At 35.0% G+C, this 18364-nt stretch overlaps 1 protein-coding gene and 1 long non-coding RNA gene across 4 annotated transcripts in view; one reads left to right on the forward strand and one right to left on the reverse strand.

Moving 5' to 3' along the window:
* Nucleotides 1-988: 988 nt before the first annotated feature.
* On the forward strand, nt 989-1893 carry LOC150037525 (uncharacterized). Its single transcript, XR_016528409.1, has 2 exons — nt 989-1225; nt 1408-1893. It is a non-coding gene; the product is annotated as an uncharacterized LOC150037525 (long non-coding RNA).
* Nucleotides 1894-4443: 2550 nt separating this feature from the next.
* LOC120073823 (kinesin-like protein KIN-7K, chloroplastic) overlaps nt 4444-18364 on the reverse strand; it is a 50761-nt gene continuing 36840 nt past the window's right edge. For all 3 annotated transcript variants that reach the window (XM_090311762.1, XM_039026689.2, XM_090311763.1), the window contains exons 14-25: nt 15194-15298; nt 14962-15069; nt 14710-14853; nt 9308-9490; nt 8984-9142; nt 7584-7814; nt 6563-6703; nt 6360-6476; nt 6214-6264; nt 5768-5815; nt 5572-5676; nt 4444-5259 (exon numbers count right to left, since the gene is read on the reverse strand). In XM_090311762.1, coding sequence (XP_090167888.1) covers nt 4708-5259; nt 5572-5676; nt 5768-5815; nt 6214-6264; nt 6360-6476; nt 6563-6703; nt 7584-7814; nt 8984-9142; nt 9308-9490; nt 14710-14853; nt 14962-15069; nt 15194-15298 — 1944 coding nt within the window. In that variant the 3' untranslated portion in view covers nt 4444-4707. The remainder of the gene's footprint in view (nt 5260-5571; nt 5677-5767; nt 5816-6213; nt 6265-6359; nt 6477-6562; nt 6704-7583; nt 7815-8983; nt 9143-9307; nt 9491-14709; nt 14854-14961; nt 15070-15193; nt 15299-18364) is intronic.

Below are 18364 nucleotides of genomic sequence, written 5' to 3' on the forward strand. Positions count from 1 at the left end.
CTATGTAAGTTGCTTGAGATTATTTTCAGTGTGATTATTTATTTACATTAATGCATATGAAAGGCTTGAGAAGAAATGTATTTCTATGAGTCACTCATTGGGCAACCAATTCACCTTTTTCAAATGTTTTCCTTTTTCCCAGGTAGCGGTCAGTTCCCCCGTGGTTGAATCCATTGCAGCTTGCCACCCAACGTTTGGAGATCGAAGGAAGAAGCTTAGGTTAAGCTTGTTTTGTTGTACACATATTTGGAGAAGAGCCTGGAACTTGTGAAACTTATTTTCTTTTGGGACCCACGCTTATTCTTATCATTTTTTGTTGGACATATGTTTGTTTTTGGAACTGTAATTAAGTCTTTACACTAGTTAATATCATAGTTGTTTTATTACCAAGTCGTTTTGCATATTGAGGTTTTAAGCAGGTTTCACTTAAGTTAGACAGTAAGTGCTGGCAAGTAGGTCGGTAACTGTTGCCGTTACATCCTCTTTCGATTTTAGAGGGTAAACCGGGAGGGGGTGTGACATAAGGTCTCATCGTTAGCTCAATTAGGACTATTGAGAATCAAATTAATTTTCGAATTATTTGAATTGTTCAAATAAATTGAAGAGATTTAATTTATAAGATATAATTAATATAATGTATATGATACATTACAATATAAAATTTTAATGAGAGATATAATACTTGAATATGATTCAAATATTAGTTATATGAATATGATTCGTATAAAAACTATAGGTTAAAATTAATATGAATATGATTCATATTAATTCTATAGGTTAGATGAGAGATTAATAAATTATAGGTTATATTATATGCGATATAATAAATTATAGATTATATGTTACATGGGACAAAACATACAGTATGGTTTTAATTATATTAGATTTGGTTTATGTAATTAATTAATATAATTTATTTTATTTGTCATTTTGAATTTCAAATAATCGAGAGAGAGTTAGTTTAGTAACTTCCCATCACTTCCCCTTTGATCTCTCATCCATTTACGTAAAAATGGGTCTCACGTTTTTTTACAGAAAAAGAAAATCTTCTTCTTCCCAATCACTATGCTCTCTCAATGTAGCTAGAGAATAATGAGGAAGGGCTCGTGGTGGTGTCTGTGTTCTTCGTTACTGTCATTGCTGCGTTTTCGAACTGGGAAGACAAAAATCCGTTCGTGTTTGTGCAGTAGATCAGAGAGAAAATTGTGAAGAATTTGTTATAAGGGTAAGCTTTCTAATTCCCTTTATTTCCTCTCTAATTCACAATAGAAAGCATGCTAATTATTTATGAATGTTTATCCTATGAATTTTATTTTGCATCTTCTCTATATTTTCTGTCTTAAAATCAAATTGAAAATTGAATCGTATGGCGTTCATACGTTTCTGCACGGATTTAAATCCCTTCAGTGTTCAGCAATGGCGCCACGGCGCTTCGAACTTGAAGTGGAAAAAAGTTAGTATAGCATCGTGGCGTTATCCATAGTGTCGCAGTGCTACGACCGGCAAAAGGGTTCCAACTTAGTTGTAGTGCCGCAATGTTTCGACGATTCCAAACTTCTTAAATCATATTTTGTTCTTACGTTTCGGGATATCAGAGATCGGAGGCGTTTGGAGGCGATATAGAACGATAAATTTAGAGAGGATTGAAGGAAAATAGAGCCGAAAAGGATGATTGTGAGCTAATGGTCGAGAGACGAAGGGATCAATTTTTGAGACATTCCTGCCCTTTTTGTTTTTAATTTCTAGAAAAAATTACTATTGTGATGCATTTGTTTGTTCCAATCATGAGTAGTTAATTTAATTACTTAGGATGTTGAGGAGATTTTGAACAATTTTTGTCGATGTATTGATTTGCGATTGAATTCATTTTTAATTGCATTTCAAATTCTCAGATGTTTACTTGCCATTGATTAATTGCATTGAGGCTTAGTTTCTGCTCAAAGAGAGAATTTTTTTTCTATGGAATTGAGACTTTGAATCTTAATTAATTTATGCACGTGAGTGATAGATTGAGTATGAGAATTATAATTGGACAATCGTAATGTTGTATTTAATTATCTGATTGCATGAGAATGAGTTAGGAATTACAGTTAGGATAGATTGAGCTCTAGAGAGGAAATCCTGAATTTAGAATCCTAGGTTTATGCAATGATTATTCATTTAATTCTTTTATCAATACTAGATAAGTAATTCAAAATTGAATCAACACCCTAGCTTGTGTGTCCCTGAAATTTGTTAGTTTATTTAATTCAAGCTTACAATCTAAAATTATGAGATCATTGACATTTGCTTGTATAAAATCGGCAAGTAGTTAACAATATCTAGGAAATACTATAATCTAATCTTTATGGATGATACTCAGCATAACCAGGATATTTATTACTTTGACCCGTGCACTTGTGCTAGTGTCAATTCTCCCTTTTTCGTCTCATCCATCTCCAACTCTCTCGTTCCCATTCTCACAAGTGTCACCGTGTTTCCTATGATTTTTTAAAATACTGAAAAAGAAAACATAATCCGATGACCCCACCCAACCCACCCATATCTAAATGGTTGGTGTTGGGTAGCCAACCCAAAAATTCGAGTTCGTCTAGAAAACCCTAAATCCAATGATAATGCAAAAGCGCACGTGTTAAATTATAGTGTTAGTTAAAATAGCTTTAGTCAAGTTTCGTCTTCAAGAAATCAGTTATCTATTCTTTCAGCTATTAGAGAGACCATTCCAATTTTATTCAAGGGACTAACTGTGATACAAAACAAATTGAGTTAATCCTAAGAAAGCAAATAAAGTGATCAAGTATGCATAATTTAAACTCAGAGAACTCTAAGGGCATTGATTTCATCAACAGGTCTAATTGGAGCAATTAACACAATACCTAGATCTTGAAGTTTTTCATCTAGATTTTTCCCTTTCGAAGTCAACCTTTTTTTCACCTAGTTACTACTTCATAAATCACTTGGAACTAGTCAATTAAGCAAAACATTAAGGTTTTTCGTCATCAATCTCTATTGTTATCCTCTTACACGAGTATATTCAAACAATAGTATAGCATGCATAGTCTAATCTAAAACCTTCTCGTTATATCAAGATTATAGCTCAAAAAAATCAGCCAAATAACATAAGAGCATTCAACAACATTAAAAGTAATTATGCTAAAAAATATCAATGCTAATTGAAATTCAAGATTAGCGAAATTTTTTTGAAATAATCTATAACTACATTGAAAACCCTAGAACTATGAGAAAATCACCTAACATAAGTTCCATAGATAGAACCATAATCAAACTACTAAAATACAAGCAACAATTAAAGATAAGGGAAGAAGAGAAGGCATCATCCAACAATCTGATTCCATCTCCAAGATAGAATCGACTCTTCAACACTCTTCGGTCATATATGGCTCCAAAAGCACTTGCAAATAGCTCTAACCTCTCTCTCGGCCTCCAAACCTTGAGAACTTGATACCAAAAAAAAAAAGAGACGAAAGAATTAAATAAACTAAATTACATATCGTGACATCTGCAAAACTTCCCATGAGCGACATGACGTTGGGAGTTGTAAATTTCCTGTAGGATCGAGACACTGTCTTGTTTTGCAACCTCGGGTCTCTAGCACTGACCTTTGCATTGAGGGAACACTTGGATGCCTTTTTCAACTCCTTTTTTACTTTTTTGATGCCTTAAGATCATTTTGCCCTTCCTAAGGCTATTTTCTTCAATTAAACTTCGAATTACTTATAATTTCATCCAAATGCTCGATTCCTACATATCAATATAAAAATACATAGGAAAAACATATTTTAAGTATGAAAACTAAGAAAAACCAAAGCTAAAAAAGTAATTTTTGAGTATTTTTCATCCAATCCAATCCAACTCAATTCATGTATACCCTTAGGTTAGGTCTTGCATGGGAGAGTGGAAGCGAGATTGGGAGCTAGTTTTTATTTATTTCTTTCTATTTTGCTCTTTATTTTTCTTTCAAGAAAAAAAAAATGTAATCTAAGAGGAAATTGAAATTAAAGATCTAAACAAAAATACATTTTCTCAAAGTTTTCATTAGTTTAATTTTTCTACCTTATAAAGGACTATACTTAATAATTTTCTTACAATTAACACACTTTCAAACATCCAAGATTAAACCAAAGGGAAGAAATTCGAAAGTACTATGAAATAGATTAAATTATAGAAAATATCTTCAAACTTTGTTGTGTTAAAAATATTCCTAAACTTTCAAAATTTCAATAATATTTAACTTTACCATTAGGAAGAAAAATTGAGAGCAAAACAGACAAAGAAACGGACATGTGGGAATTTTGGGTCATAGTTTCAACTTATTATTGTTAATTTCCATCCCCTTCCGTACAAGAAATCTTTAAACGCAAAGCCACAACCTTAGCCAAAAGGCAGACTGAATATACTCAACAAACATGTATGAAGCACATATCAAGACAAGGCCTACATTTACATTGAAAATGAATTCTTTCTCATAAAACAAGCAATGAAGAAGAGAACAAAAGAAACAGCATCTCTTTCTGATGAATGAAAGCAACCCTACCTTGTTATACACAAATACACCAATCTGATGGCGCTGAACAATTCATTTTTTACATCTCACACTCTCTCTCTCTTTCACTCTCACCCTCTCTCACACACACACACAAACAGCAACATCGTCGATCATTTCCACCTATGATGTTTACAGTTGCTTCATATCAACCTTTCATCATCAAGCCGCAACGTGTCTATTTTGGAGTGATCATCAGTGTCGTTTCCATGTGATTTTTTCAATTTTGCAACTAGAACCCACATGTTAGCAAGTTCATTTTCTAGATAAGCTTCTCTCTGCTTTGATTCCTCAACCTTTCGATGAAGTTCGGCCTCTCTATGATCCTTTTCGAGAAGAGCAGCTTCATAGGAAAGTTCTCTCTCCTTACTAATTGCCAGATCCCTCTTCAGTTCTGCAGCAGATGGACCTATGTCTGTGCGCTTTGAAATAACCTCTCTCCGGCCATTCCGCATCCCAATAGTAGATTTTCTTTGTGAAGGGGAGCTCTTGGATGCAGCAAGTTCAGATGCTAGTCTCTCATTTTCATTCATGAGCTTGGCAACTTCTTCTGATAAGGCTTTGAGCTCAACAGCTGCAGCTGAGGCTAGACCCTTAGCATATGAACTCTCCTCCGCAAGTTTCTGGTTTCTTAGCTCGAGTTGCTCTTTTGAATCCGTTAGTTCAGCCAATTTATGCTTCAGATCATCAACCTCCTGTCATAGGGGAAAGAACAAAATCAATCTTTTCATTATTTATTTACTTCTACTTTTTAATATAAATTGTCTCGTAAGATTGATCAAATAAATTTAGATCATTCGGGGATAATAATCACAAAACTGAGCAGTAAAAAAACTGGAGTTTGGAACATCAGTTCTTTGATTTGAAAATGCAATAAAAAAAATTATTGGAAAAAGGTTCTTAACAGAGAAATAACTAGTAATATTTTCTTTTTCCACTACTGAATCTGCTAGAAAGTGAGTTGTGGTGATCACTCAATGAGGGAGATGTTGGGATATAGAAGATACCTGGGCTAATCTTTCATCTTTCGGTGCGTTCTGCAATTGAAGTGTATCAGCTAGCTGTTGCTTCAAGGAGGTTACAGTTTCCTGTAGTCCTTCACATTCAGAGATCTGATAGAAGAATGTTAGTCACAACCACTACATGAAAATCATGACTTTTGGAGCAGCTAGCTCAATAAAATGTGCGAAAGTAGTTATTTACCTTTTGGTTTAGCTGCTCCTGAATGATCCGGTTATCTGCAGCTTTAACCTATAGAGACAGAACCAGAAAGTTTAGCAAGAGAAGAATTACTATCTTGAGAAACACCTTGGAGAAATTGATGCCTTTTTTTTTTCATCATGACTCTTGAAAACTTTTTTTTGTAATGATGACCCAATTTATCAATACGAATGCAAGAAAGTTGGACTAAACTAAATACTAGTGGATGCGAAAACCCCACTGTGACCACCAAAGCAGAAAGCAAATACCATCAGTGCACTCAGATTTTTGATAAATGTTTTGCTTGTGGTCCATAGGCAGGAAAGTAAGTAATAACAATTTATGAGAAGCACCTTATATTTTTTTTAAATTAATTCATGATGCTTACTGTAAATTCAAATAAGAAACACATGTTTGAGATTATTCGTAATATTCAATTCATCAGTCACCTCAAGCTCAAATGACTTCTCATTCAACTGTGCAGTCAGTTCATCAATTTCCTGCAGCAATAAGACAAGCACGCAGGTTTGCATAAGCTGGACTGAGGTTGCTTTTAAAAGAAATTTGAATATACTAAAACTATTAAAGACCTTACATGCATTATTTCCAAGTCTGTCATTTTATTTGGTGAAGCATCTGCAATTTTCTTTTCGAGAAAAGCTATCTGTTGATTCTTGGCGTTGATATCATCTTTTAACCTTTTCATCTCAAACTTAATAGCAGAAGAACCATAAGACTAAAGTTCTCTGGCACATTGATAGAACGTAAACATCTAGCTTTAGGAAAATAAGCTCTTACATGAATTTGGTCTTTCTGTGGGTTTCTTGCAACCTCATCAGACAAACGCTTCAAAGCACTTGAATGAAGTGCTACCTCTCCAGACAAAATCTTTTGCTGTTCCCTTAGAAGGTCAATCTGATCGCTTGATTTTATGCTAGTCTGGCAAAACAGATTAAACAATTTTGACATAAGAAAAATATAGTTATATCATGGTATGAAGAATAATAAAAGTCTTTTTATTTTTTATCTTTTTTTTAAAAAAAAAGTATATGGTGAAGCAATTAAGTATGTTTTGCAGAAAAATGGTAATTACACTTAATTTAAAAATAAGGAAGGAATTTGTAATTCTTAGATATATAATCATACTCTCGAGAAAGATAATTCTTGATACACATTCTGAGAAAGTTATTGTTTAATTTTATTTATCTTCTTCCGCACTATGGAAGAAGCGCATCAAATTTAGAAGCAATATAGGCTCATAATTCACAGATTATTTTTTGAAATCTCTTTAAGAAATGGAAAAAAAAAAAAAAAAAAAAAAAAAAAAAAAAAAAAAAAAAAAAAAAAAAAAAAAAAAAAAACCCAAAAATAAGGGTTCAAGAAGAATCTGCACGCGAGAAGAGATGATATACTTGTTTGATTTATTTTAACAAAGAGAGTAGGACAAGAATATCATTTGTGCTTCTACTTCTATATCACTTACGTCTATACCTCTTTACTTTTTCTTTTAACAATCTAGCTAATTCGACTCTCTTGGTCACAAAAGTTGTGATTCCAAGAAAGAAATTCAACTCAAGCCAGAAACAAACAAGTTTTTATACTAAAATAGTTTTTTAATAACATTAAAACTTCTGCGGAAGAGCGTCATGGGCTAGCTGGTGTCTAAGGATTGCACTACTTTCCTGTGTTTCTCCAATGAAAGAGGTTCAAATTACTCCATTATGGATATCAGAGAAAGCAAACAAAGACAAGCGGCCGCTAACTCAGGTCTAATAGAACTTTCAAGAACTTTCAACATGAAATACAATCACATGCATACCAAAGGTGTCTCTGGATCAAAAATATTTTCCTCACGAGCTTCTTTCTCCTCTCTGGCGTCGGATAAGAGATCTGCAGATGGGGAGCTTTCTGTTTGTAAAGAATGGGATAATCTGGATTCTGTCGGAACATTATTCTGATCAGCTCGAGGTGTCGAAGGAATGCTTGTTGACTTCATTCCACTTGACCTATCACTTGTGTTTGTTAAAGTTCCCAAGCCACTATCTCGTTTCTGATCCATAGTAAATAAAAAACATTTATACTTCTACACAACAATCTATCATCATGAACACCATAAAGAAAATCCAACAAAACTAATATATTTGGCCAAGTAATATATATGTTCACTTTAAGCATACTCAGACATTTTTGTAGGTTGAGAATATATATATATATATATATATATATATTGAAAAGGATACTATACTTTTTATTAAGAAAATGAGAAGAGCTTAATACTCCAAAACACAAGGTACAAGAAAAAGAAAAAGAATAAAAAGAGAGGTAACAACATAAAAGAACATAAAATAGACGAAGTACAAAGTACATATATATTAAATGGGAGCTATGACACTCTTCCAATTACGATTAATATCTTGAATGGAAAACCCTTTGAATCTTTTGGAGAGACAACACCAAGAGGAGAACTTCAAATGAGCTTGAGATTTAGAATATAATCAGGACATAAAGGAATAATCAAACTTCAAGTAGCAGTAGATTCAAAAGCAAGAGTCAGGCACCAAGAAAATGAAGTTTTAGAAGGATTCGTGAGCTAAAATGTAGTAGGAGTCATGCAGGCTGTAAGAGAGTACTTGAGAAATTCCTAGGAAAGAGAAAACCAAAGTGAGTCTACAATCAATTTTCTTATACCATATTTAACTAATTCTAAAAACCACTTCGTATTAATATGCTTGATAAAACAAATAATTTGCACCTGATGCTTGACTCAGGTTTTCTTGATCTTTTATTTTGGTGAATAATTCACTTTTTAATATCTAGGAGTGATTGGATGAATAAATACAACTCTAGCTATTTAGATCTTGAGGCACAAAGTCAACGACCAAGATGAAGATATTAAGAGCCAAGTTTAGTTAGAAAGTTTATTTATAAAATTTGTATAGAAAAATATGTTGGAGCAGTAATACAAGTTGATAGCTTTTTCACTAAATGGCCTAAGAGACTCCCTACAATACCATCATATATGCCTGCATGCATGATGCATGTATGTATATAAAACATATTTTATTGGAACAGATATGATGCAGATCTATCAGAACAATCATTAACCAATGAATCTTAATAATCAATGCATGAGCACAAGACACGGACAAAATAATCTTAAGCAAAAAACTAAAAATGGTGATAATAACAGCAGAACTTGAGTATCCAAATACCACATACCCGCAATTTTAACCAGTTTAGTAGGCCATGCTTTCGGGTCTTCTTCTCCTCCTTAACCATATCCTCATTGGCTTCACTATTGCTCTCAATGGAAGCATACACATCAATGTTTTCATCATCTAAAATTAAGTCTCGCCTCTTGTATGGGAGGTAAGCTAGCTGCCCACACGTAGATAAGCACTCAGAGATAATAGATTCACCAAGTATAAAAAAATATTCAGAAGTCCACAGCATTTAAATGATATTGAGAGTAATAACCGTCAAAGTATTCATACTCATATCAATCGCTAATTAATGAACATCTCAAGGCAATAGGGTACATACTTCCTCCTCCCCAAAAGAATGCCTTCTCCTAAGACCAGGTCGGTGAGGAAACCGTGATGATTGTGATGCCTTTGTGGAAACCAAAATTAACTTAGTCAGACGCTGAATTCTGCCCAATAAAGCAGCTTTTGCTTCTTCCTCCTGTTCCAATCTTGACTGAAGTTTGAATTGACCATCTTCTAACTTTATCCATAGGATCACACGAAAATAAATAGTTTAAGTCAAACACCATATCTTTCTGGAGAAATGGAAGTACATTGATATTCTGTCAAACATCTTTGCACCATAAGCATGTATAACAATATACAATCAAATGACTCAAAGAATACAATACAAGCATGAAGCATACATATACATTATTATTATTCGATATCCATGATATCATACCCCCACCTCACTCCACAGGAAGACTAAAGCCCCAAGTCATCATCAGTGGTTTTTTATTTTGTTTATTTTAATTATGAAAGAGTCTTCAATCAATAGTAAATAGTAATTTCCCCATTATTAAGAACGTTCTCGTTTTGTTTTATCCTTGTGTAATTTTATTTTAGGTTTCCATTGGCGGGAATTGTTTGCTTATTATGTGTTTTATGTTACTGCTTGGTTGGCTAGTATATTACTATTCAGAATTCTGATAACTGGTTCTTTAGGTTATAGGTAACTGACCTTAGGACTTTAAATATGGGATATGATGTATTTTGGAGGTGAACTACATTCGAATAAAATTCTTTGGTCTACAACTCTACACCACAAAGAACAAATCCCAATGTTTATATCAGAAGAAGATTATAACTTTTACCATAATCCTCCTTTTGTAACTCCAGCCCCTTTTTCCCTCTCCAACCCTCTATACAGCATATTTCACCTATCGATGAAATAGTTAATTATTATCTAAAGAAGTACATGTAAAACTCTTAGGTTTGAGAGAATCAGAATACTCCATTTCATTCACCAAAGATATGAATATATACAAGTGTACAAGAGTGACCAAAGAAGAAAAGTATAAAAAAGGAAAATATAAGATATTTACAATAATGGAAAACCCCAACAATAGAACTATAACACTCCCCTCAAGTTGGAGCATATATATTAATCATGCCCAACTACAACATAGATAATCTATACTGTTCCATTCAATACTTTCGTGAAAATATCTCCTAATAGTTCTCTAGTCTTCACATATCCTATAGATACCAAACCTTGTTGAATTTTCTCACATACAAAATGGCAATCAACTTCAATATGTTTAGTCCTTTCATGAAATACTGGATAAGACGCGATATGAAGTGTTGCTTGATTATCACACCACAACTTTTTAGGTGTGATGATTTCAAATCCCAACTCAATAAGAAGTTGATATATCCAAATCAATTCACACACAGACTGTGTCATTGCTCTATATTTTGATTCCGTACTTGAACGTGACACCACATTTTGCTTCTTACTCTTCCAAGAAATCAAATTACCACCAACAAAAACACAGTATCTTAAAGTTGATCTTTTGTCTTCTTTAGATCCTGCCTAATCGACGTCTAAGAAATATTCAATATTAGTATGACCATAATCATTATATAATAAGCCACGTCGGGAGCAGCTTTTAGATAACACATAATTTGTTCCAATGCAGTCTAATGATTAACTTTAAGACATGACATGTACTGACTCACAATACTCGCTGAATAGGCTATATCGAGTCGAGTCACTGTAAGGTAATTAAGTTTTCCCACTAACCTCCTATATCTTTAAGGATCTTTTAGCAATTCTCCATCTTTTGTGAGCTGTAAGTTGGGCATCATTGATGTACTACATGGCATCATCAAGTTAAGTATATATTTTCTCTGTGATAGTAGTATTCCTTTCTTGCTTCTTATTACTTCAATTCCTAAGAATTATTTCAACATTGCCCAAATCTTTTGTATGGAATTGACCATGAAGAAGGTTCTTTGGGGACTGGATACCTAAAACACCATCACCAAAATCACAATATCATCAACATATACAACTAACAAGATGACACCACCCTCAGATCTCTTAAAAAAGACCGAATGATCTGACATGCTCTTTCGCATTCCAAAGCTTTTAATCACCTGACTAAATTTATCAAAGGTTAGAGAATAAACTGGAGTTACGTGTCATATGATCTGTAGCACCAGAGTCAATGACCCATTTCGACGTGGAGGAAAGAAGGCATTTAGAGATGTTACTTATCTCTGTGATGGTCATAATAGGAGTAGAAGATGATGTCGTTAATGACTCTTGATACTGTTGAAATTTAGCAAACTCCTCTGCATAAATCATAATTGACTTGTCAAGATTATCAGGAGTAGAAGCAACATCCGCAGATGGCACCCTCTGACCCTTATTCATTAATCTTCTGCATTTACGTTTCGTATGACCAGGTTTACAACAGTAATAGCAAATAACACTGATAACTTGTAGAAATACAAGTTATTGTGGCTCAAAAGTTGGAACAATTAGGGTCGTTAATGATAAAATCTCATCATTTTTAGAGAAAACGCATGGAATTACTCGAACACTATCAAACTCATGCAAAAGAATGTTTATTGCTAAAATACTGTGGCACTAACGCATGATATTGCAGGATCTCAACAAATATTCTAGTATCGCAGGAAAAGTCTAACGCATGGGGCATGCATCGGAGGGATTCAACGCAAGGAAGATTCATTGATTCAGGCTGTTTGTGTCAAATCACCACTTGCAAGAATGGGCATCTACAGCGGGCAGCGTCTGAAAAGCATCTGAGTGTCAGGCGGCTGACCGGGGTATGGAATTTAATGTTGTCCATCATCATGTTGGAGAAGACCGACGCCTATAAATAGAAGAAATCCCACAAGATGAACGGATCTTTTAGCTCATTGCATAATTCTGAAATTTTGAGACTTTTGAGCTGTGCTGTGGTGACGAGAAGAACAAGAGGGAAGAGAACTACCACCATCGCCGATCAAGGAGCGGAGAAAGCTGAGCTCGAGAGAGAACTTTCTTCCAATTCTTCCATAAGTGGTTGTACACGAACTAGAATTGAACCAAAGAGGGCAAGAGATTGTACTCTGCGGCTTGACTTCTTTCATTTCATCTTACTTATCATTTTCATCATCTCATTTGATTAAGTGTTGGTTTTGTAAAGACAATCAGTTTCTTTATAAATTCACATATTTGATCTATCTTACTTCGCCACTGTTTATTTCTTGTTTTATGTTGGATGCATCTATAACTTCATGCAAAACTCCATTTCAAAACGCTTAAGCCAACTAAATCAATTGGTAAAAGCAGCTTTAGCTTAAATTATTCGAGAGAATAAATAAGCCAGCATTAAGTTAGAAACGCTTAGTACATCTAGAAATAGACGCACTGGTGTTTTATTGCATCCTGTGACTGACGCATACATCCTAGAGATAGGTATTGTATGACATTTGCATTGAGAAGTGCCGAATAGAAGTCTAACGCATAAACAGAGATAAGCAAGTCATCTCATACGCATCATATTCTTGTTCGTGTACATATAACTTAGATCGACGCATATCACTTGCATCAAACTCCATTTTCACACGACCTCTTATTCTCTACTTGACCCTTTTGTATCTTCTTGCACGCACACAACAGCTTAGTGTAAATAACTCATTTCTACATTCACTAAGGATATTTCTACAACAGTTACAACGCAAGGTCTGTTGCGTTAGCTTTAATCTGAATCCCTGAGTTCGACCCTGGACTTACCAGGAACCCGAGTTGGATGTATACTTGGATCTGATTCAGGAAAACTTGAACGCCTATAGAGGAGTGTCATGCGTCCTGTTGCACATCATTAACGCATCAACGCGTCACTAACGCATCATAAACACATCAATGCATCATTCACTTTTACACTTATTTTTCCAATTACTTTATACAATACACTTCTAAGCTCGAATCACGAAACCAACGAACAAACACCTCCTGAATTTGATCTGGTTATTGGGATGACCTTTGTAGCTATTTGATTTAACCCCCTTATTACCTTTGTAATCATTTGAGTGCAATTAAAGCACTGCTAGAATCAGATGACATAATTGCTTGTGGCTTCTCTATACGAAGTATTCAAGTATAAACTTCTTCCAACGATGAGATGTTTGAGCTTGACAACACTTGATCTTTGGCCATCTCATATTTAGGTGCAAGACCAACTAAAAAACTCATGATAAAAAACTTTTCACGTTGAGCCATTAGAACTTTTGGATCCGTGCTAATTGGCATCAAGGCATTAAATTCTGTACATGTATTTTTGACCTCCATAAAGTAACTTGTAAGAGATTTTTCTCCTTGATCAAGTTGATATAGAGGCTTATAAACATCAAACACTCTATTAATGCTCTCTTTCCCAGAATAAAGGAAATCCAAATATTCCAATAGTTTCTTGATTGATTCGCAGTGATTTACTAATTCAACAATTTCATGGTCAATAGAATTCTTGATTTGTAGAAGCATTCTTAAATCGTCCCGCCACCAAATCTTTTTAGTAGCATCAGTCGGTGGCTCTTCCGTGATGTGATCATCCATCTCAATGGTCCTAATAAAGTGACGAACATTTGATCTCCATGAATAGTAATTGGATCCATTCAACTTGTGTTCAGTTACTTTTGACACCATAGGAACCATCTCAGACATGACTACTAGTTTCTTATCAGTCATTACCTCAAAAAAGAAACACCAGACAGAAGAGAAGCAAACCCTAATTTACTGAAGAGATGTTTGTTTCTTCAATGAACCACAAACAGTAAGTATACAGACCAAACAAAGAAACCACCAAGGAGAGTCAACAAAACCGAGGAAACCTACAGAAGATGAACCGAAATCGGTGGCGCACACGCCTACATGCGCCGACACATGGATCCACGGTAGAAGGAAAAGGGTGGCGCATGAGCCTCACGTGCTGGTCAAATGGATGAGGACTTTGGGGTTCTATAGATTGGTGGCTAGACTCCTTGATGGACTGGGTGGTGTCGAAAAATAGCGAAGAAAAACGACCCTCCCTTTCTCCAGCGGCAGCGGCAAACAAAAGTATAAACCCGCCCCTTTACAAAATCCTAGATGTAACACAAATGGGTTCTAAATTCTTAAACCCTAAGGTTTTTTTTTTTTTTTTAGAGCGCTCTGATACCATGTAAAACTCTTAGGTTTGAGAGAATAATAATACTCCATTCCATTCACCAAAGATATGAATATATACAAGTGTACACGAGTGATTAAAAAAGGAAAGCATAGAAAAGGAAAATATAATAAGATATTTACAATAATGGAAAACCCTAACAATAGAACTATAACAGTACACAATTGATTTGTTTTTTCGTATCACAAACTTAAACATACAATAGGGTTTTGATTCAACACTTCGAATATGATAGTACCTTTTGCTTGAGGAGCACAATGTCGTCTTCAGAATCTCTCAGTTGAGGAACGGTCATAATACCCCTCTTTAGTTGATCCAACTCTTCCTTTAAACATCGAATCTCATTTTGATATTTCTTGATCAGTGATTTCTCGTCAATAATCTGCAGGAATGAGGAATCAGCTACATTTTTTCCAAAATAAATCAGCTGGTTTACAATCAAACATGTAAGTAAGAAAAATAACTTTTCTATTAAAGAAAACACTCCTGCCTTATTTTGTGCTGCTTGAATTTCAATGTGTTTTGCTCGATGTGCAAATTTCAATGTATTATGCGTCTCTTCCGAACTACTTGATGCTGGAGTAACTGTGCATATAAGCTGTGAATACAAACATAGATAAGTGAACAAACCAATGTCTTCTTATGCTAATTAAATCTAGGTAACATCTTTAAATATTATTAAAATGAAATTCATTCCGATAATAAGGGATAAAAAGCCTTACAGACACGCGCCCATGACCACTAAGTGAAGACTGAAGAAGCCTGGTAAGTTTAGAGTCTCGATATGGTATATGATTCGCCTTTCCATCTGTTAGCTTTGATATTACCTGACACCAGAAATCAGCATCGACCAAGTTATGTCATTTACAACAAATGACAACTCATCATTGGTGGTAGAGTTAAGTAAACCCAACATGACAACCAGTGCTGTGAGAGTGCTACCAGCGGGTACCAATTGACTTAATTGGATATGATATAGTGCTCATAAGAAAATTAACGACTGATTGCTAGAACTATTTTCCACCATGGTTTGTTCTTTATGGACTTCCTCCAGTGTAGAGGATAAAAATTAGTACATGGAAGACTGATTTCGGGGGAAAATATTTAATAATAGTTTATTCGCAGGAAAGGGTATCATAAATAAGGTGCTCAAAAAGAGATTTAAAAAAATAAAAGAGAGTAAATAAGATCCCATGTTCCATGATCTGTGATTACTCTATAACCTTCTTTAGTTCTAACTTCTAATTTGAGGTTTTCCTTCTTTTAGTCCTCCTAATATTTGTTAGGGATGTAAGCTGGTTCAACTTGATATTTTATAGTGATGTAGGACTGGAATTCCTTTGCCTTTTTTCTTTCTTCATTTTTTTTTAATTGAGAAAATTCCCTTGCACCATATCCACATCCTACAAATGAACTACCTTTCCCTCCTTTGTAACAGAGATTTAGTAAGAGTCCTAGGAACTTGAATTTAAGAGGCCTAGTGTCACACTCGCACTCTCGTAAGGAGCTCAAGGCGATTGTGCGACACTTGGTCTCGCTCTCGAACAAGTCAACCGATCCAAATTTGAATAGCCAATGGCACAATGGGCATTTCTCACAACCTCCATCCCCGTTCTTGAGAAAATGTTTTAGAAAATGGGTTTAGAGAAAAAGGTTTTCGCAAACGTTTGAAAGCATGATTGAACAGTGAAGATTAGTCGTACAACTAGAAAGCAATAAAAGGGTCAACAACGCTCTATAGCATACAACTCTCGGATGTGAAGATAGGACAACTAGTCATACCCCCACATAGTACATTTTGAACAAAAGAACATCTACCACCCTTGCATATGGAAACAGGTAAGCAGTCATACACTAAGAAAAGTACATAGAAAGTAAACTAACTAGCAAAAATACATAGGATGAAAGCATGGTAAAAAGAGGTAGAGGAAGGAAGGGATTGCCTTAAGGTAATTTCTCTCTTATCTCCTCCCTCTTTCTTCTCTCTCTCCTCCTTCCCGTCAACTTCCTGACGTATTTTCTCCGGCAACTCTTTTCCAGTCAACCTCCCGGCGTGTTTTTCTCCCGTGATCCTCTTTCCTCCTAGGGACTCTTCTCGATTGTCCACAAGCATGGAAACTCAAAGTTGCAAGGTGAATGGGTCATATTATTGCATCTGGCACGACTCCAACAGATTTTGTGAAGGACATGGACATCAACAAGGTTCTCCTTCTGCCATTGCCTCATCTACAATGGTGTGTGGAATGACTTTCACAGCTAATTCAGGGACAATGTAACCGATTCTTCCTTCATAGATTTAAAGACAACTACGGAGGTATAAAACTTTCTAAGTTCAAGGGCTCCAGCGGCAAGTTTTTTCGATACATAGTTTCGCCTGTAACCCGTGGTCGATTCTTCATACACGTCCCTATGGGCCCTTGTAACAGGGATGGCTTTCTTTTATTGGAATGTTGAAAAGCTTTCTTCATAAAATCGTTAGTGATGTTCGACATAAGTCTTCAATTTCATAACTAAGTATTTTTTAGAGCAATGCGATTCTACCTACAATTCCCACTTTGAATCTCAAAGAGAAATATGTAGATGTTTTAAAAAGGAAAAAGTTCGCCCAGCCCTCTGCAACTCCTTCGCCATATAATGAGTGTCCATCCCCAGTTTTTTCATCAATAAAACACAGCAGAGCGTCTTTCTAGCTAAAGAAGAATCACCAAGTGTATGCCGAAGATTTTAGTAATCTTTGGATTGTTTCAAGGCTATTCACATTCAATGATTGGAATGAAATAGCTAAATCGTTGGAGGATTTCTTCCAAACCAAAGTTATAATTAATCCCCTGTTTATTGACAATGATCAAATTAAAACAAAGAAAGTTGGAAGATCTGATAGAGTCTCCAGGGAAATGGCAGTCGATCAGTCATTTCCATCTTTTATTTGAAAAATAGAATAGTATGAAACATAGCAGACCTGCATTTATTAAAGGGTATGGAGGCTGAATTTCTATCAAAAACATCCCACTGGATTATTGGAGTAGGACATTTAAAGCTATTGGTGCCTACTTTGGAAGTCTGGAAAGCATTGCACTTGAGACATTAAATTTTCTAAATTGCTCGGAAGCCAAAATTCAGGTAAGGAAAAATCTTTATGGACTCATGTTGGCTACGGTTGAAATCAAAGATGAAAATCGTGGGAATTTCTTTTTAAATTTGGGAGATTTTGAATTACTTGAAGAGCCTAAATTTGTTCATGTCAATCTTTTTCTTAAAGATTTTTCAAACCCAATTGACCTAATTAGATTAAATCAAGTTTCAACAGATGAAGGCTATGAGTTTAATGTTATGAATCCAGATTGGACATTCCTAATTTGGGCTTGAGCAATTGTTCTTACTTCCTCTAGTTGGGGGTCTCGAGTGTACTTAAGATTCGTCAGTTAAGTCAAATAATTGTTTAGCCGCTGCTTATGCGGCTGGGAGATCCTGTACTCTCTGTTCATATAGTTTTGTTTTCACCCACAGTTTCAGACCTTTGACAAAACAGAAAACTTCATCTTTTTCAAACATATCCCATATGTCCAACATCAGCTCGGAAAATTGTTTCACATAGTCCCTAATAGTGCCAATATGTACAAATTCTCGTAGCTTACGTCTTGCCAAAATTTCAACATTTTCAGGGAAGAACTGAGAACACGATTCTTGCTTCAATCTCTCCCACATGTCAATGGTGCATCGACCCCCTTGGATGTCCATGAAACGGGACTTCCACCATAACTTAGCATCCTCTACTAGATGCATAGTCATCAAAGTGATTTTTGACTCTTCAGTAGCTGCGTTTGTAGCCCTAAAATACTGCTCCATATAAAAGATAAAATTTTCTAGCGATTTTGCATCACGAGCCCCACAGA

The sequence above is a fragment of the Benincasa hispida genome, chromosome 3 (assembly GCF_027475165.1).
Source record: "Benincasa hispida cultivar pf3 chromosome 3, pf3_genome.v1.1, whole genome shotgun sequence".
Taxonomy (NCBI): Eukaryota; Viridiplantae; Streptophyta; class Magnoliopsida; order Cucurbitales; family Cucurbitaceae; genus Benincasa; species Benincasa hispida.